The 20,293-nt window shown below is 48.7% G+C and overlaps 1 protein-coding gene across 1 annotated transcript in view; it reads right to left on the bottom strand.

Annotated features, from left to right (window-relative positions):
• Positions 1-20,293, bottom strand: part of CABLES1 (Cdk5 and Abl enzyme substrate 1) — a 107,346-nt gene that overhangs the window by 36,034 nt on the left and 51,019 nt on the right. Inside the window, exons 3-4 of the mRNA XM_046671607.1 lie at positions 19,264-19,356; positions 1,967-2,044 (exon numbers count right to left, since the gene is read on the bottom strand). Coding sequence (XP_046527563.1) covers positions 1,967-2,044; positions 19,264-19,356 — 171 coding nt within the window. The remainder of the gene's footprint in view (positions 1-1,966; positions 2,045-19,263; positions 19,357-20,293) is intronic.

Genomic DNA, 20,293 nt, shown 5'->3' with positions numbered 1-20,293 from the left:
AGGTCAGCAAGGGAAGCCCAGAAAAATAAGGCAGACACTGCAGTGCCCATGCCAGTCCTGGCCATGAGAGCTCATGCTTGCAGACAGCCTCCCACCGGTGATTCAGACTCCCTGGAAGTGTGCTCACGCACTGGTCACACTCAAATATTCTGGGCTCTGGGGCCATTACTTATAATGAGGTTAATGAGCTGGCCTCTGGTCTGGGAGCTGGTCTAAGCTAGCGTCTCCAGGGGATGAGCCTGCTCCCAGGTGCAGCCAGATCTAGGACCATGGAGGCTGACAGGATGAGGGAAGGTTCCCTGTGAAGTCTCCTGAGGACAGCCGGCTGGCCACGCCCAGGTCGTCCTTGAAGCTCTGAGCTGCAGGATTTGCTGTTACTTTTCCTAGAACACCTCCTTTGCAAAGTTGTCATAGAGATGCAGATAATGAAGAGGACAAACACAAAGCAAGTGTTCAACCAACAGTAAGACTATTATTGCTCTTTAAGGCACACATCTGATAAGCCACCGAGTCAGGAATCCATGAACAAAGACATGCTCCATCCCGACCCGTGGAGCGTATGGTGTCGAGTACAAACAAGGACCATGGTAAATTGAACAGGGTGGAAGTCGGACAGATCTACAGAGGGAAAGGGAAGGCCAATGTGAGTGGGAATGATGGTGGAGAGCTCATGGAAGACGGTGGGAGATGAATCCACGGTGAATCAGCATGAGGGGCCACACTGTCCTCCCACAGGGAAGTGGTCATGCGTGCTAGTGTGTGGCTGTCACATGACCAGGAGGCCATCCCAGCATTTAGTTTGCAGAGGCCAGAGCTGACATCCCACAAAGCATCCGACACAGTGAACTGTGCTGCCCTAGATACCAGCAGCTCCCTGACAACAAACGCTGGATGCAGTGAACTGGTGAGGGGACAAGTGAATCGAGATTCAGAGGTGGCTTTGGAAGGACAGAGCCTCACTTACCTACTTTTTTTCAGAGCAAAGGGAGGGGCTTGTTGATTTAGAGAGGCGAGCTTGCTTCTGGCCTGTGGTGAATCACACAGGTCTGCTCCTGGTACCACTCTGCTCCAACTGCTGGTCAGTCTCCAGCCCCAAGCCCAAGGTGCAAGGAGGCAGGACGGCCACAAGGTTTGTCTGATTCCTTTCCTGACCTACCTTTCTCCAAAAACCAGTGAGGCCCTGTGGAATGGGGCGGGCCCCATATTGCTCTTGCTTTACAGAATTGGAAGAGATGACATAATATACACATAGACAATGGAATATACTCAGCCATAAAAAAAGAATGAAATCTTGCCATTTGCGACAACATGGATGGACCTAGAGGGTATTGTGCTAAATGAACTAAGTCAGACAGAGAAAGACAAACACCATATGATTTCACTTATACGCGGAACAAACAAAAGAGGAATAGACTCATAGATAAAGAAAACAAACTGGTAGTTACCAGAGGGGAGAGGGGTTGTGGGGGCAGGCAAAATAGGTGAAAGGGATTAAAAGGTACGAACTTCTGGTTATAAAATAAATAAGTCATGGGGATGTAATATACAGCACAGGGCACATAGTCAGTAATATTGTAATAATTTTGTATGGTGACAGATGGTAACTAGACATCGTGGTGAGCACTTTTGTAATGTATATAAATATTGAATCACTATGATGTACACCTGAAACTAATATAATACCGTACATCAATTACACTTCAATAAAAACAAACAAAAAGAAAAGAAACAGCAGGCAATGTGGTGAGGACACGCATGTGCACACACATGCGCACACACACAAAATTACAAGGAAGATTTCTGGCTGAAAAGAAAGCGGAATTTTTTTTCTTTCAAATTTACAAGTACTGAATTTGCAGTGTCAAAGTAAGGCAAGTGTTTTGAAATGGAAAGGGCAGCCACACTACGCACACGGTGTCTGCGCTTTTCACCCAGAGCACCACAAAGCAAGCATGCGTATACATACCCAGCCTGGGCACTGTCACGATACGGCAGCACGGAAAATATACTACAGAAGGATCTTCTGCCACTGACAAGGACTATTCTAAAAAATAAAAATAAAAACAAACAACAAACAAACTAACTAAATGCAAAGATTTAAATTAAAAAAAATTCTTCAGCAATTAATCATTTGTGGAATTCAAAGCAGTATTTGCCCACTCCCACCACCTCCTCGAACAGATGGTATTCTGTGCTCCTTGTAAAATTCAACCCCAGCACAGAAGTACACAGCCTCTCCTTATCCAGATGTTAACATGCGGGACGCCGACCAGGGTCTCCAATGAGTGCACGTGAATCCTTCCTGGTGAGAGCTGCTGGCTGTGAGCTGTACACGCAAGATGGGGAGACAGAGCTACGAGTCGGGGGTGCCCAGTGTTGAGCCAACAATCACGCCATTTTTAAACCACTGACTTCTACTCTGCAGTAGACAATACAAGAGCAACAGTGCCAGATACCGTGAGCAGGCAGGACACTCAGATGCCTTTATGATCATTTGGTTTTTCATATGCTGGCAGCTTGTTAGGTTCTGAGAATAAATTGAGGGAACAATTACATAATCAGTCTTAGCCTCCACTCCTGCTATAAAGATACCACTGGAAACAGTTCTACACGGTGCTCTTATGCAATCAAAGGCCACTTAAAAAAACATTAAAAAAAAAAACTCTCAAAAGTACTTATCCTGGCATCTGAGAATAACGTTTGCCAAAGAGAACTGCTGATGAAAAATGGAGAAGCGAGCGGAGGAGATCAAGAAAACAACATTCTTTAGCGCAATGGCAATACCCATCAGATATGGAGCTTATTGACTTGTATCTGTTCCTTCAATAACCGTCATAAGACCGCGGAAAAAACAGCACCACTAACTGCATCAGGGCTGGGGATGTTTGACCCTGCTTTAAAACTAGGATATTAAATTGCCTACCGTTCAAGATAAAGTAGGTCCCTGGGGTGGCACACCAGGCCCTGTCTTCTGGCTCTTTCTGCCTCTCTGGTCTCAACACACACGGCATTTCCCTCTGCGACTTATCATCCAGCCATGTGAAAGGACCCCCACCTTAAACCCCTTGCTGTTTCATACCGCTGTCCTCCGCATGCTATTTCTGCTGCCCGTTGTGTCCAACTTGGTATGCCCAGTGAACTCCTACTTATTCTTCAAAACCTGGCTCAGAAGTCACCTCCCCAGAAGATAGCCCCCTTCACTGTTTCCTTTCAGAGCTGCCTCCACTCCTTATTTCCACTTGCTGGGGTGCACTGATCACAAAGCCACTAATCATTTGTCGCCCTCCTCTTTTAGACGGGGAGTCCAAGGGTTTAGCACACGGCCACGCTGCCACGAACGCAGCCTGGGCAATGCCGTGCGTCAGAGCGGCCCCAAGCCCCTGTCCCTAGGAGGCCAGCACCGCGGCTGGCTGTTCATTCCACAGTGATTCACCGCTCCCGTGGCCGATAGGCCCGAAGCAACACTCCCAGCTTCAAATCTCAGCTTTGTCACCTTCGTATGACCTCAGGCAGCTTACTAATTCTGAGCTTCAGTTTCCTCATCTAAAAAAATAGGATAAAATCGGTAACTATCTTATTGGAATGCTGTAAAGAATAAATGAGTCCACAGCGGGAGAGCCCTTGGAAAGGTGCCTGGCAAAGAATACACCTGCAATAAATATGAACCGTTTTCAGTGGGAACTGCCTTCTTGGTTGAGTAAGTTTTACCAGCATAGTACCTAGATTCTGAACCTCTGCAGACCTCTGTGCTTAAACACACAGGCCTGCTAAGATGCGACAGGCCCTGCTAAATGGACGCTGAAGGATGACACATGTGGCCTGTCTACAAAGATGTAACACACACACAGGTATCTCTCCTCTCTCAAGGGAGATATTTCTCACCAGATACCACAAACCCAAACCCTGGCTGCTGCTGCAAGGACAGAAGCATCTCATCCAGAGTGGACCGCCAAGGCCTGGGGGCCAGGAGTTAGAGAAGTCACAAGCACAGCAGCTGCTGGAACGAGCCAGGCTGCTCGGGCACTCGCCCACGGAGACGAGCGTCAGAGCTTCTGGCATTGCGGTGCCTGTGTAAATTTACGTAAACAGACGTAATTATAGGTAACACTTACTAAGTGTCAATTATGCCAGATTCTAAATGCTGTACCTGACGAGGCACGAACGAGTAAGTGACGTGCCACAGGTGATGCACAAGCAGGTGTGACCAACCAAGGATTTGAACTTGTGCTCTTTACCACCACGTGCCTCAATGCTTTGCTTTTAAGACTTACTAGAAAAGTCTGCTCCTGTGGGTTTGACTGGGTACTCACAGTGGGCTTGACTGGACACCAAGGAGTCTGCCTTCATCCAGATTTTCTAGGGGGGCTTTCCAGCCTGGCCTGCAGGTCACCAGGCAAGGCACGGGGAGGGGACCAGAGGACGACCGATCACAACAGCCCTGACATGAGAGCTGCTGGAGCCCCCGGAAGCTCTTACTCCCGCTGTGCTCAGCCTGGGCCCCTTTCCAGAAGGAAGGACAGTTCTCCATACTCCCCAACCCCCACCATCCATGCAAAAGAAAAGCCTGGAACTACTCATTCCTCGTGTCACTTGACATCCATGTGTCACGTCTTCTGCAACACAGGAAGAATGTGTTGAACAGACTCAACCGGCTTAGTGTCACTGCATTTTCTTCATTACTCAGAGCTAACGTGTCCTTCCTTCCCACAGACCGAATTTGTTTGGACATTTTTAATAGAACAAGAAAATGAGAGAATATAAGTGCATGTGAAATGAAGTATTCTTTCCAAAGTTTCGACCACAATGCGCCTATTAGTAAATGGGCTGCACTGTTCTGTTAAACTGAGCGCTCACACTGCGTGGTCCTCACCATCTAGTTCCAGGAGAGGCTGACGGCTCATTCAGACAAAAGTGTTATTCTAACGCACAGGTCAAGTTTAGCAACTATGAATGTGGACTGTTTCCCAGCAATTCCCGTAGGGTAGCCGATCTCAAGCAGCTGGGTAGGGAGAAGAGGTAAGCAAGGAGCACCACATCTCTGGGCACTTTCCTTCCATTCTCGGGCCCAGCTGCATCCCACAGACTCCCACTTTCTGCAGGGGCCAGAGGAGGAAGCCAGAGCAGAGACCTGCATGGCAGCTCTGTACCAGGTTTGCAGCTGTTCAAGTCCTGGGGAGCTGGAAATAGCCAAAGAGGCCCCCAAGAACACACCTTCTGTGTTTCCTGAAGTAGCTCTGGAATCAGGGAGGGACTTCGGGCCTTATCCAGAGCAGGCAGGTATCAATAAATGGTGAGGTCTCAGTCTTCTCTGTTTCCTACACCAGCAACTTCGAGCAGCGTGAATCTAAAGGCAGATCCCACGTGACCAACAGCTGTGCCCAGAACTGAGAGGGTTCCTGTGAATTTGCAAACTTGCTCTTTACGAGTATCGAGGGAACATCCATCGCGATGGAAACGCCTGAGAAGAAAATCCTTAGAGTGCCTCTGTATTTGTGGAAGAATTAACTCAGATGCTAGATGTCAAGAATGACATAAGACGCCCAAATGCCATTTCCAAGGGGCTTCAGAAATTGACCACTCCCAAATCATGGCCTCCAACCACTGTAGTTATCTTCTTTTATGCTCAAATGGTATGCAAAAGCCACATAATTTTCCCCTTCTGTGACATATAACTTTACTTGGAGTTAAGGTGACCAGAAAGCATTACCCAAAAGATTATGACTTCAAAAGAGGAATTAACTCCAGAGAGATGGGTCTTTAAGGAATTAAAGATCACATTTCCATACAAACTCTGCCAAAGGGGAAAAAAAACATAGCAAAAGAGAAAGCTTCCCAGGGCTGCAGCCCATGTGGGCAGAGCTGCCTCAGGATACAGAGTTTTCCAGACGTTTCCAGGAAGCAGTGCGAGTGCTCTGCAGCTGCAATACTGGCTAACCTTCTTCTTCGAGTAGCTTCATTTCCTTGCTTGGGAAAGCGTTTCTAGTATGAGAGAACTTATGGCTTCCGGCCATAAAGCTTCCAAATCCACACTCAGCCCTTGAGATTCTCGAGTGTTCAGAACAGCCAGGAGATGCACAAGTGCCCCAGAGTTGACAGAGCGCCATGGACCACTTTCACTGGATCTCCTCTCAACCCCTCAGCCCAGTGCCGACAACGTCTGAGCGGGCAATGTCTAACGCCATCCAGGACCCTTGAGGGTTCCCTCCTATGCCAAAAACTGGCTTCCTGTTCTATTTCCAGAACTGTGGAGAGACTGTTGGTTGTGAGAAGGTCCGACCTCTTCCAGGTGGAATATCCCATTATAGCAGAATATTCTCTTAAAGACATAAAAACAAGCAATCCACTTCAAAAGCTAGACCAAAGAAAATCACATTCACAACAATGGTGGATGAGCACAGTGAAGCATGAACACAGCCCAGGGGCGTCCAGGGCCCAGGGGTCCACAATAGGCACTGGGCCCTCACGGAGAAACACATTCCCAAATTCTGCAGTTCTTCCCTACGTGCCCAGGAAGCAAGAAGGAACACACTTAAAAAGGCAGGTGCTGCGGGTTGAATTGTGTTTCCTAAAAAAGACATGTTGAAGTCCTTACGCCTGGTACCTGTGAATGTGGCCTTTGGAAATACGGTCTTAGCAGATGTAATCAAGTTAGGATGAGGTCATACTGGATTAGGGTGGGCCTTAGGTCCAATGACTGGATTTAGTAAAGAGAGAGATCTGGAGATAGCCAGACACACACACAGAGGGAAGAAGGCCACGTGATGATGGGGGCAGGGAATGGAGTGATACAGCCAAAGGCCAAGGATACCACGGATTGCGAGCCGTCACCAGAAGCTGGCAGGGGTCGGGGCGGTCCTTCCCTACAGCCTGCAGAGGGTGCAGGGCCCGGCTGACACTTGACTTCTGACTTCTGGCGTGCAGGACTGTGAGAGGACACATTTTTGCTTTAAGCCACCCAGTTGTGGTACTTTGTAGGGCAGCCCTGGAAAGTGAACAAAGCCGGCACTCAGTCACTTTCTTCCCAGTGCGGCTCAGTGTCACACATGCCCTGCTCGGCAGGTCCCCTGTGCACTCGGGCCACGCGTGCTGGTGCACAGAGAAATTAACGCCATTAGCACCGACGCCAGAAGACAAACGACTATGAGGACACCTGAAGCACACAGCCTGCCAGAGGCACGCTTCTCAGCTCCTCTGCTACCTCTCTGCCCACAACTGCCCCTTCCTCCTCTCACAGTGCTTCGTTAAGAGCTGGGAGAAGGGGGACTTGACTCCTTTCTCCCTCTCTCTGAAGGGCTGGCAATTACAGGTAAGTTGAAAGAAAATAAAAACAAAGGGTTCTTGTTTACTCTATTTAAACTCTCATTGGCCATTGGGGGTGATGGAAACACTCCCCTCACTGCGGGATGTGCCTTCTCTGGGTACCAGGGCAGAGGCAGAGAACCTGCAGGGCTGTAAGACCGGTCCTCACACAGCGACTGTTCCCTTCCATCCTGGAGTGGGATGGAGACAATATTCCAGTTCAGGGAGCCGGGAGCAGGGCGGAGCCTGTGGAGAAGAAGGACCTAGAAGGCTGAGGAAGTGGCGGGGCTGGGGCTTAGGATCAGGGTCGGGCCCTGGAGGAGGAGTGGGATTCTGACAGTTGAGAACGGGGAACGGAGACACCAGGATGAAGGGAAACACACCAATGCAGTGACAAGTGAGGCCGCACAGGGCATCGGAGTGAGAGGCCTGGGGGACACAGAGCTGGCACAGACTAGGCGGGAGAATGCACCTGCAGATCCACGCTAAGTAGCCCACAAATACGAGATGATGGTCTGATCATCAGTGGAGGTGTTCATCTTCTTATCATGACTGCCCATACCCTGCCACTTCCACGACCACTTCCATCACTGCTCATATCACCACCACCACAGTGCAGGCCTCCACTGCCCGCTGAGGAGGTGCACCTGATCCTACGAGGTGGGGAGAGGTGGAAGATTTCTGAGAAACAAGTTACATAACCTTCCTCTTCTCCCTCCCTTCTACAACTATTTTCTGAGCAACTACTCTATGCCAGACATTGTGCTCGCTGCTGGGGATCTGCTGATGAGTGACAGACAAGGGCTCCATCCTCAAAGCTTTCGGTTGAGTGGGAGGTATTTATACAGGGGTGTGAGTGCCCTAAGTGGGAAGTAGAGGGCGCTAGCGAGCACATCAGAGGGACAGCTAACCTGGCCTGAGGCAGGCAAGGTGGGCTTCCTGGAGGAAGTGACAGCTAAGCTGAGACTGGAGGAATGAAGGGCATCAGGCTACAAGGAGAAGATACACTGGCAGAGGGATTGGTAGGAGTCCAGGCTGGGAGGAGAAGGAGCGGAAGGCCTATTTGAAGACCTGAGCGTGCAGTAAAACCCTCTTTGCTGACCGCCACTTGCCTGACCCACTAGGGTCTCAGACCACTCCCCTCTGAAAGTCACTCTCACCACACCCGGGGCACACTCAAAGCTCAGGCTGGGAGGCTGTTCTCCAGAATACCCACCTGGGTTGTACACTTACTGTTAGTTACAACATCCCAAACCTGCTTACGCCAGTTGTACTTGTAACCTGGACTTGTTCACTAAAGACTGCACCAACTAACGAAATGTGGAGGGACAAAGCGAAATGCTGCGTCTACAAAAAACAACACTGGGTGCTTTGAAAAATATTCAAACAAGGCAAATCACTAAAAAAAACAGTGCAGCTGAAATTGGTGTGGGCAAGACAATTATAAACGATTAGGAAAAAATTGTAAAAATCCAAGAAAACGTTGCACTTAGATTCCTGGGTCCCTTTAAAGAGGTCCACTGTGGACACGGCAGCAATGGTGTGAGTGATGCTACGTGAGGTCGATGCTACAAACAGAGTCCGATCCGATGACCCAGATGCAAAGAAAAGGCCTGGCATCAAAAAACTGTTGATGGATAATCACCAATATGCCTTAAATTGAAGTATGATGTTTAAGCTACGTATGCAATTTTTGTGGGTATTTCTTCCACCAATTACTAACCTCTCCCCTTAACCAAGCAATTGGTGTAAACAACTCAGCATGGCTGGCGGCTGGCGTGGAGGTGGAGGAGTGGGAGAAACTGGTGACATCGTGGGGCTGGGGGGCTGCGAGCGATCACCACAGGGTGGTGACTGAAGCTCCCCCAGAGACAGGGAGCGCACTAAGAAAGGAAGGGCAGGCAGAGGGAACGGGGCAGAGCTCCTAGCAGCGCGGAGAGAGGGTGTGAGTGTACTGGGGCTGCCACAATGAGGTACCACACGCTGAACGGCTTATACAACAGAGTCGATTGTCCTGCAGTCCTGGAGGCCAGACGTCTCAGTTCAAGGTGTCCACAGGGCCATGCTCCCTCTGATGAAGGCACAGAGGATTGTTCCAGGCCTTTCTTCTAGTTTCTGGTAGCTCCTTGGCTTGTGGCAACGTCACGCCAGCCTTCACGTGGCCACAGAGGTGTTCTTCCTGTGCGCGTCTGTCTCCAGATTTCCCTCTTTTTTTTTTCGTAAGGAAGATTGTCCCTGAGATAACATCTGCATCAATCTTCCTCTATTTTGTATGTGGGACGCCACCACAGCATGGCTTGATAAGCAGTTTGTAGGGCCACGCCTCGGATCCGAACCCACGAATGCCCCCTGGGCTGCCAAAGTGGAGCACATGAATTTAACCACGACGCCATCAGGCCAGCCCATAAATTTCCCCCTTTTATAAGGACACCAGTCATATTAGAGCAGGGGACCCCCCTTGCTCCAGTACAAGCTCATCTTAACTAATTACAACTGCAATGACTCTATTCCAAACAAGGTCACATTCTGAGGTACTGGGGGTTGGGACGCAGCATAAGAATTTTGGAGGGACACAATCCAGCCCATAACAGGGAGGAAAACAAACCAAGCATGGTGTCACAGAAGTCAGGAGGTGCCCTCGTGAGCCCTGGAGCCCTCTGCTACCTGCGCCTCCAGGACAGCACTGGGGACCGTGTCCTGAAGCGTGGTGCTGCCCGGAGCCATCTGCTGGCCCTAACTATGGTTTTCTTCTCACACTGCTGCAAACCACTGGTGGGGACTAAGGACTGGGATCCCCTGGGCTCCCAGGCCCTCTGGCCAAGCAGAGAATTGAAACAGAACGGGCAAGGGAAGCTTCTGTCCAACCCCTAAATCTTTCTTCTGTGACTCATTTTATTTCCTGTAAATCAAACTGGTTGGAAAGGAGCAACAAGCACTTGCAGGCTGCAAACTTTCCAGCACCATACATCTGCACACATGAGGCACTGAGCACAGTTGCTTATGATTAATATAATTTCTCTCAAAAGCTTAATGCAGAGTCACAGAAAAAGCCAGCATAACCTCGGTGCTTCTTAAAGAAGTGTGAATAATAAAACCTTCGTAAACTCTGGCATGTGGTGTGTGGTGACCCAGCTGTCCGCCGGCCGCAGGGCACATGCATTGCTAGCTCCAGTGGCGGCTGCGTGAGCCTAGCTCCTCCCCTCCTCCCACCACTCAAAGCCCCAGGGAGCAGGGGAAGCTCAATGGATCAGTCATATGTGAGAGCTGCTCTGGGGGACATCCGGTGGTGGAAGAGGCTGGGCCCAGGAGTCTAAGTGAGGTTTGGGGATCCCTGAAGGGCTCCCTCAGTCTATCCACTCACAGTCCCTCAAGACTGAGATTTTGCTGACAACTGGTTGTAAACACTGATGATGATATGGATCAAGATGCTTCCTGCCAGCCTCCTGCTAGGGCGGGCGGAGGGGGGTGCAGGAGGCAGCCAGCAGGGTCTAGTCTTCTAACAGGAACACAAGTTCTGAGGGCAAAAGTGTGTTTGGGGAGGGGGGATGTTGCACGGAGCCTCACAGAAGATGCTCCACATCCATCAAATTGGGTGGATTCGTTTCAGGGAGAAAAGGCAATGACCTTTTCCTTCTCTCAAGAAGGCCAGTCCAGCCCTGATAGCTGGCTGTTTTACTTGTTGAAACGTGCCACTTCCTCCAACTCATTTTTCAGACTAAACTAGGCTGACAGATTGGAACTGATGAGATCACAAACAAGGTCTTAATATAGTTATTACCCATCCCCCCTTTTCCCTCCAAAATTCTCAGAATAAAAGGGAAAGGTTACCACTTGACTTCAGTTAGCGCACTTTTACCATCTCACTTTAAAAAGCAAATAGAGTGCCGAAATCTTACATCCATACGTTTTCTGTTTTCCTACTGAGTTCGCACTTTAAAGAGACAAAGCTCTAGCTGACTTCTTTATCTGCTCACACTCAAATCCTCTCAAATCTCTTTGAAAATCCCTCCCAAGGGACGAGACAGCCCAGTCCACTCACTGCAAAGAGCATTTCTCCGCCTGTTCAGAACGAAATGACTCTCAAAGCAGACCCCGGAGGAGGGTGCTGCCGGTGCACAGGGTAGCGCTTGCTTGTACAACGCAGACATTCGACAACCAGACGACCCAAGGGTGCCTGAGAATGCCCACAGCTGCTGCCGGAGGAAGGGTGATGACCACCTGAATAAAGGCTCTTGCCACCATCACTGTCAAAGCTGGAAGTGCCAAGAGGAAAGGTCCTTTCCTAAGAGAACCATGTCACTAGACACAGGTGACTGAAAAGGCCGTTGGCTAGCCTTCAGTCTTCACGCTCAGCGTCTCCACCTTCCGTTCTGATGATCCAGTTCTACCTGGCAGCAGTGAGCTCTCAGTCGGCACCAGCTGGCCTTGTAATGTCCGTCATCTTCCAGGGTGTACCTTCTCCCCGAGGACTGAGATTTGTCTGCACTCTCGTTTAACCTCCTCTCCCGAGCAGACGGTGGGGTTCTCAGGGACGACACGCGTTAGAGCGAACAGACTGGCTCTTCTCTATGAAGTCGGAGCTCCCACTCACCAGGCACCCTCCTCACAGGATGCTCAAGCACCCCCGTTCCAGATGCTGTGGCATGGGGCCGCTGGTCACCTCTCTTTAGTGACAATAGGGGTGCTCATACATTTGTGAACAGTTCTTTGAAGAGTTTGAGTCATTTTTGAACTTCATACGGAAATAAATTCACTTTTAGAAGACAATACACACACACCCTAATTTTCTATATAAGGTTATCAAAAATGACCTGCAATGCTGGCCCTCCATATATGGCTGGCCACAGTGACCCTGTTCAAATGCAAGCCAGGTCACGTCAGTCCTCTGTGCTCAGCACCCTCCAGGCTCACTCACAGTTAAAGCGGCATCTTCACGCTCCACCCTCCCAGGACTTCTCAGGGCTCATCTCCTCCTCTTCTCTCCCTCTCTCTCTACTCCAGCCACTGGCTTTCCTACAGTTCCTCAGGTACACCCCTTACATTCCAGCCTCAGTGACTCTGCAACTGCTGTTCCATCCACCCTGAATGCTCTTCCCTGCTGGGATAGCTCAGGGCTGGCTCCCTCACCTCCTTCAGACCTCAGCTCAAAGGTCTTTCCATCAGAGAAGCCTCTGACCCTCCAGCATGCCCTGCCTCTACACCCCCAACCATCAGCCACTTCAGTTTTCCTCCACAGCACAACCATCCATCTCTCATAGGATACATTATTTGTCTGTCATCTGCCGCCCCAGCTAGCCTGTAACTCCTAGAAGCAGGATCTTTGCTGCTTTACTCACAGATCTATCCCAACACTTCAACAGTCCCAGCACAGAGCAGACGTCAGCACCTAGGTGCTGAGCAGACTGAACACGGGTGTCCCTGCATTCCCTGGGGTTAAGGAACTGCTTTATGGGGCACCTTCTATCTGTGTGCACACATCTCCTTCTAGAAAAACGGCTGTTTATACACAGGCGGTTCAACAAAATGAGATGGAAGAGCTGGCTGCTCCCATTGGTTCCGCGCCATCCAGCTGCCTCCATGGGGAGGCGCTTGGAAAATCCTAGTCCACCACAAAGGGGCCATCCTAACACAAACCCAGCGTCCTCAAATGCGACATTCACACTGATCGCAACACCACAGATGGCACTGACCCTGGCTGGGTGCAAAGTGACACAATTCTGTAATACTGTCCTCTGTTAAGACAAGTAAATTAGCTCAGTCTGCAGTACCATCTCATGGTTGGCCTCTATGGAGCACACTGCTAATCTACGTTCCAGGCTGTTTCTCACATGAACTTCTGAAGCCTTTACCCTGTGCTGTAATTGATCACCTATCTCTGCAACCCTTATCCCTGCTAAGTTTAACCTCGGCGAGCTGGGCCCGGCATTTCCCCTGTTGAAGGAACCGGGTCGAGGTCCTCATCTGCAACACCTTCTCCTTCTCCTCCTGCTTTTGGTCTTCCACGGGGCCCGCGATGGGGCTTCCTGGCCTTCACTCTCCAGAGGCGACAACGCTCGAGGGAACACCATGCGATATCTCCTTCAACGCCCCTTCAGGCTGAGAAGGGCCAGTTAACAAATTTCAGCTGTCTGCAGGTTCTCCAGCTCCACGATCACCCAGCATTCCCTGGGATATGCTATAATGAGGAACAGTCTAACATTTTGCTGAAATCAAGAAACGTCATGTCTATGGCAGCCCTCTAATTTACTAACCTGGTTATTCCATCAACAAGGGGATGAAGTCAACGTGACTTTTTCTCAGTGAAGTCATGTTGACTGCTAGCAAGCGCCACTCTTTTCTAAAAGTACACAAACCATCTGTTTAACAGTCCATTCCAGAACTCCGCCAGCAATCAGCTCCAGGCTTGCTAGTCTATGATTATGAGAACTTACCCTCTGCTACCAACTCTCTTTCTGGCTTTCTTAAGGCAAATTTGCCTGGCATTTGACTTAGAACTTCTTTTATTCTCCATGGTGTTTTAAAGATCATTTTTATTTCTAAATTCTTTCCATTCCCTGGGATCTAGTCCTAAAGACTAAAATTCATTTAAAATTTAAGGCTTCTCCATTCATTTATTCCACAGACACTTATTGAGTGCCTACTGCGTGCCCAGCACATTACTTTGTTTACAGTCTACATTTCACAATCCTGCTTGTTGAAGAAGCTAAAACTAGGCCAGCAGCTGACATGTGCTCTGTCCTGTCCCATTAAAAACCCCAAGAGGTTCGCCACCCCTTCTCCCTCTTCTGAATATGGTTTTGAAAGCCCCATGGCTATCACTGGCATTTTATTTTATCGTGGCAAAATACATATAACATAAAATATGCCATTTAACCATTTTTAAGTGTACAATTGAGTGTCATGAAGCACATGCACACTGTTATGCAGCCAGCACCGCTCTTTCCAAATGTTTCCATTGCCCCCAGCAGAAACTCTCCCTTCCTCCTCTAGTTCCTGGGAACCTCGAATCTACTTTCCGTCTCTATGGATTTACCTATTCTGGGTATTTTGTCTAAATGGAATCGTACAAATTGTGACCTTTTGTGTCTGGCTTCTTCCATTTAGCGTAATGTTTTCAAGGTTCACACACACTGTAGCATGCATGAACACTTCGTTCCTCTTTTATGGCTGAATAATATTCTTTTGTTAACTGTTCATCTGCTGATGGACACTTGGGTTGTGTCTACCCTTTAGCTATTGTGAACACTGGTGTAAAGGATCTGTTTGAATTCCTCTTTTCAATTCATGTAGGTACATACCTGGCAGTGGAACTGCTTACCTTCTTGAGGACCCACCAGACTGCTTCCACACTGGCTGCACCATTTCACATTCCCCCCAGCAGCGTACGAGAGTTTCGGCTTTCTTTTCTTTCTATCAATGTTCACTTCATTCTGGACTTTAGTCTCCCTCATACTATTCTTACAAATCTGCTTAAGCCATTCTTTTATTGGTCTTTGGCCTTTAGCTAATGATTTTTAAAAATTGGAAGTCAACAGGGTTTTCTCAAAAATCTACGACATGCTGTCTTACCGGGTCTGGATTTCTCCTTCCTGAGCCTCCCTTCAATGATGACACTGAGCTTTGGAGTCGAATGCCTGGATCTAGACTCCACCCCCACTCTCCAGCCCCAGGCTCCACTGTCCCCCTGAGTAAACTGGGATGACAAAGCGTCTTAGTTTCCGATGGTGTGGTGACAAGTGACCACAAAGTCAGTGGCTCAAAACAACACAAAGTTGCTATCTTACAGTTCTGGAGGTCAGAACTCTGAAATGGTCTCACGGGGCTAAAATCCATGGGTTCCCACTGGAGGCCTGAAGGGAGAATCCGTTTCTTTGCCTTTTCCAGCTCCTAGGGGCTGCCACAGCCTTGGCTCATGGCCCCTTTCTCCACCTTCTAATCCAGCAATGGACAGTGGAGTCTTTCTCATCTTACATCACCCTAACCCTGACTCTCCTGCTTCCCTCTTCCACTTTAAACGAACGCCGTGATGCACTGGGCCCACCCGGATCATCCAGGGTAATCCTGCTATTGCAAGGGCAGCTGACCAGCAACCTCATCTCCATCTGCAAACTTAATTCCTCCTTGCCATGTTACCAAGCTAATATACTCACAGGTCCTGGGGACAGGACATGGGTGTCTTTAGGGGGCATTATTCTGCCTAACACAATAGTAATATTTTCCTCATAAGGTTATTTTGAGGACTATTTGTATTATTTCCTAAATCCTTTCCGTTCCTTGAGATGAAGTCCTGAAGGCTGAAACTCATTTAAAAGGTCTCTCCACTCACTTACTCAACAAACATTCATCGAGTTGAGGTATGAAACAAAGCATATCACGTACTTAGAGCTTGGCACCCAGTAAGCACTCAATAAATGTTACCCATTACCACCTTATGCGACTCATAATTTTATAAGCCCTTTTGGCAATATGGTGAACCTTCTGAGACCTGTCTTCCTAAAGCCCAGCCAAGAATTGCTTTCTTTTCACAACTATCAAGGCCAACACGACCTCCCCATCACCAACATGTCTTCATGTTACGGGCAGAGGTAGAGCAGAGCACAGCAGTTCCTCCCATGGCTCCCGTCTGCAGGCAGCCAGTGAAGAACTCACCACGCCTCGGGTTCTAACAGCGGGGCTGGGGCTTTCAGCACGGGGTCTGTAACCTGTGTTCAGGCTCCATCTGGCCCAAAGCTCTGCAGTCTGCCTCCAAAACACTCTCAGCTTGGTTCTCCGCACATTATCCACACACGAGGCCTTCTAGCAGGTCCCCAACGCCAGCCTCACAGAATTCACTGACTCCAGACAGAGGAAGATGGTTTTTCCTTGAAGCAGACTCCATCCGGCAGCAGAACCACACCTTCTGCTGAAGGTGCTCACTCCCATTTCACAGGCCGGCCGGGACCGCCAGAGAGAAGCGGGTGAACAAGGAGCCAGCCGAGGCCCCGAGGTTTCTCTCTAAGCAGAGACCCTGATATTACTGATCATGAGGTTGACTTGGGTTTTTTGTTTTATTTTTTCAGACATAAGTATTGTGTTTTATCGTATTTGGTTCTCAGTTTTTAGTATTTTCCCCCTTACTATCTTAAATTGTGCTTACACTCAGTCAGGTCAGCCTCAGGACAGACGCTCCCTCTCATCTGTCAGCTGCACTCCAGTCTTTGCTGAGACCGGAGCCCAAACCCACCTCAAGGCTGCTGCCTTTGTCACAGGGTCAGCAGGTTTGGGGACAAAGGAGCCTCAACAGCAGGGTCTTCAGGGCCAGAACAGCAGCTGCGATCTGCAGGCTGAGGCTGGTCTGTGTTAGTCGGAGGTCACAAGGAGACTCAGGGAGCCAGGCCGGCCGTGAGTGGCAAGACGTCAGGGCTGGAGCAGGGACTGAGACCATCCAGGCTGGGAGGCGCCTGGCTGGGTCCTGGGGACTGTGCAGGCTCCTTTTCAGTCTCTCTTCTCGGGGTCAGGAAGAGGCAGACATACTGGTACCCACGCCATTTTGCTTTCAGTCCACACCTTCAAGCTCATCAATGAACACCTCCAGCCTTCCCCGTAAAGCCTCATTCCTCACCAACAAGGGCAGGCAAACTGAGTCGAGTGGCTCCGGTCCTTGTGCAGGAACGCACCCTCTCTGGTGGTGCTATGTGTGTGTGTGTGCCTCCATCCACCTGAGGTGGGGGAATCAGAGACCCCCTCCCCCCTCCATCGCACTGGTCCCTCCCTTCTGAGAGCACGACCAGGATCCCTCCTGCCCCTCTGCTGGACTGGAGCTCATCCACACGTCCCCAGTCACCCTCAGGACAATCTTCCATCTGCTGGCCAGCTGCAGTGGGCGCAATTCTCCTCCTTTCCCTTCTTGAAAGGCTGGGCCACATCCTCCCATTCATCAGCTCTTGACCACAATTTCCTTCTGTCACCTCAGAAACTGTATTTTCTTCCTGGCGTCCTCCTGACTTCTTCCTTTCATCCGTCCAAGAGCAATCCATCCTTGCTAATCAACCAGAGGGAGGAGGGAGCGCACCCCTAGCCTTCCACCTTCATTTGGCGCAGCAAGAGCAGCTCTCACCTGGGCGGACACACGGGCCTCCAGCCTATGCGTCCCACCCCAGCGCTAAGGGTCTGCTTTCCCGCTCTAAACCCCACTTCTCAGACCCTCAGATAAGCCAAGAGTCCGTCCTGGCTCCCTGTGAAAACTCCCCAGCAAAAGTGCCAGCAACTCATGCTTTCCAGCCTGTTTACGTTGTTGCTGGGTCACGGGTGTGCCGGGGAAGGCGGCTTTGTAACGGACGCTGGCAATCCCACTGGTCCAAACCTTCTATTAACTGCATCCTCTCACTGCCGCAGCACGCTGGGCGATTATCTGACTGCGCAGCGTCCATAGCCATCAAGAGGTGGGGTAGACTATTAAGTCGGCCCACTCTTTTAGCTTTGTCACTGATTTTATTTAGGAATTTAAAGGCTTTGTATGTTTATTTTATGGTTAAAGATCACAGACAAAAACACAAGTGTAAATAAATGATGAGTAATTATTCTAAAAATGACATGAGTGGGATTTGGATTCAGTAAGTAAGAGCCTCAAAAGAAAAGACAAATATGGTGATTAAAGGAATAAGGCACAATAATTGTAAGTGACGGTAAGAGTAAGCAGGAGAGAGAAATTCAGAGTATTCTGTTTAGCAGATGACAGGTGGGTACACTTAAACTAAAAGCTCTGTACTTAAAATAGGAACACATACTGACTACGTAAAAATTATCTGACAAGAGACGTCAATTTTGCTATTCTGAAACCACTGAATAGCTATAAAATTATGTTCTCTATTCAAGAAAGGTTTAAAAATAGGTATAAACTTCAAGAAAACAACTCTTTAAAAACTGTAACCATTAGTGTTATTGTTCAGGTTGAACAGCGTATCTTACACCAAATTACACTAATGCTGGGCCTTAATCATTCTGTGAGTCTAAAGACTCTGTAGCAGTTTTCATTTGGTATGGATTAGAGAGCATTAGTGGTGCCATATGATCTGTAACTCAACTGGAGATCAAACGAAATGGTCTTTGTGGCAAGACTTCTGCTCAGCGATGGTGTCTCTAACCCTCCCGTTCAAGGGAAACCACGATCCACATCCCAGGTCAGTGGGGAGGAGGCGCCTCTAAGCGGACAGAACACCAGGGGATCCCAGAGGTCTTGGAGGTCTGTTCCCAGTGCCACATTCGCCGCCATGAATGGACTTAGGCAGTCAATGACAACATGCCAGCAGTAATGATTCTGATCTAGTGTCACCAGGAGAGTTTTAATATCAAGGTCATATAAATTTCAACCACGATCATTTTCATTTAACAGCCCTTTCCAAAAGAGCAACTGAAGAGCTGGAGAAGCACGTGCTGCAGATGTCAGCAGGCCCAGGACTCCGAATCCACGCCCAGGAAGAATCTGCTGGCAAAGTCAGGATTCCACCCTCCTAAAGAGAGTCATCAAAGCTGGCGCCAAAACCGAGTTCAGGCGCAGATCTGGCGGGATATTTACTGACCAGAGCATAACAGCCCCAGCGAGAAAGGAAAACAAAACTGAACAAAGCAGAAAAAGAGGGAAACAACCAACCAACCAAAAAAAAACGCAACTTGTTTTTCTGTTTAAAGTTTTCTATAAAAATATATTTGAATACCATTAAAAACTCAGTTTACGGTTAATCTAAAAATCTCACCAAGCCTTGGTCACTGTTAGGGAGCATCATTTTCCATAGACTTCTTTGGAGGATTCTGGCAGGAGTGGGGTGGAGACGGTGTGTTTGGGAAGGTTGCATGACATCCTGTTTCTCTCAACAGTGTGGGCCTCACTTTGCTGGGGTCTGGCCACTCAAACAGCCCCCTCCTGCCTTTCCCCCTGGACCGCCCCCCAACAGGGAAGCTGGCGGGCAGCTTCTGCCGGTGTCGTACCTGCCATTCCTGGTATCGTGTTGCCGCATGTTCTTGATAAAATGAATCTTCTTAAAGTTCTTTGGTCTGGGCGAACCTGAGAGAGTTCGACATCTGAAAAATAAAGTCATTTCAAAATTATGGTCAGTTGCCCGCTGGACAGCTGAGACCTCTCCACACAAAGACAGGAAGGAAAGACCAGACAAACGGTTTGAGTCACCCCAAGGATAATGAGGACAATATGGCTGGAAGCAACGAAGCTTTAAAAAAAAACCCGACGACGACAGACGACTTCCTTGATAATACTGATAATAATTTATATGGGTCTCTGAAAAGCCAGCTAATGAAAACTATTGTCTTCAGTTACAATAACATAAGCTACATGGATCGCAAACATATTATTCCTCCTGGTCATCCTAAAAAGAATCCTCCTGTGCCAACACAGGTAACAGGAACAGAAAACTGTAATGTAAATTTAAAGGATGTAGAAAACCGTAAATTTAAAGGACTTAGAGGGGAAAAAACACTGGAAAATCCAGTTTAAAAACAACCCTGAATCATTTCTCTTCCATAGCAGGACTCTGGCCTGAACGGCCTGGACAGTTGCCTCAATTCTCCATTTGGCTAGGCCCGGAAGTCGTAGCTTTACTTTGAATGCGAATCAGAGACCCGGCTAGTGACTGTTTTCTTTTTAAGATAAATTTTAAATAAATATTTATTGAACAAAATGACTTGGATTCAAATTATTTTTTCCTGGAATACGACATGTGCATGCACTACAGGACCGACAGAACAGACCACAGGCTGAAAGGTCTCCTGTATACTTTTTTCAAAGTCATCTGGCAAATTCTAAGTTACACAGCTACTACAACAACAAGAAAAAAAAGCAAAAAACCCAACAAATAAGAGTCTGAAGTTTGGTCTCGTCCTCAGAAAGGGAGCTGTGACTTTTCTATTTCTGTTTTTGCTACCAAAATTCTTTGTTTACTTAAACCTTTCTGACCACAGGGCCCAAAGGCTGGCTCCTGCCTTTGGATGTGGGTACCCGAGA

This window comes from Equus quagga, chromosome 9 (genome assembly GCF_021613505.1).
Source record: "Equus quagga isolate Etosha38 chromosome 9, UCLA_HA_Equagga_1.0, whole genome shotgun sequence".
In the NCBI taxonomy this organism is placed as follows: Eukaryota; Metazoa; Chordata; class Mammalia; order Perissodactyla; family Equidae; genus Equus; species Equus quagga.
Note: the sequence above shows the minus strand (reverse complement) of the source record. Positions and strands in the feature narration are given on the sequence as shown.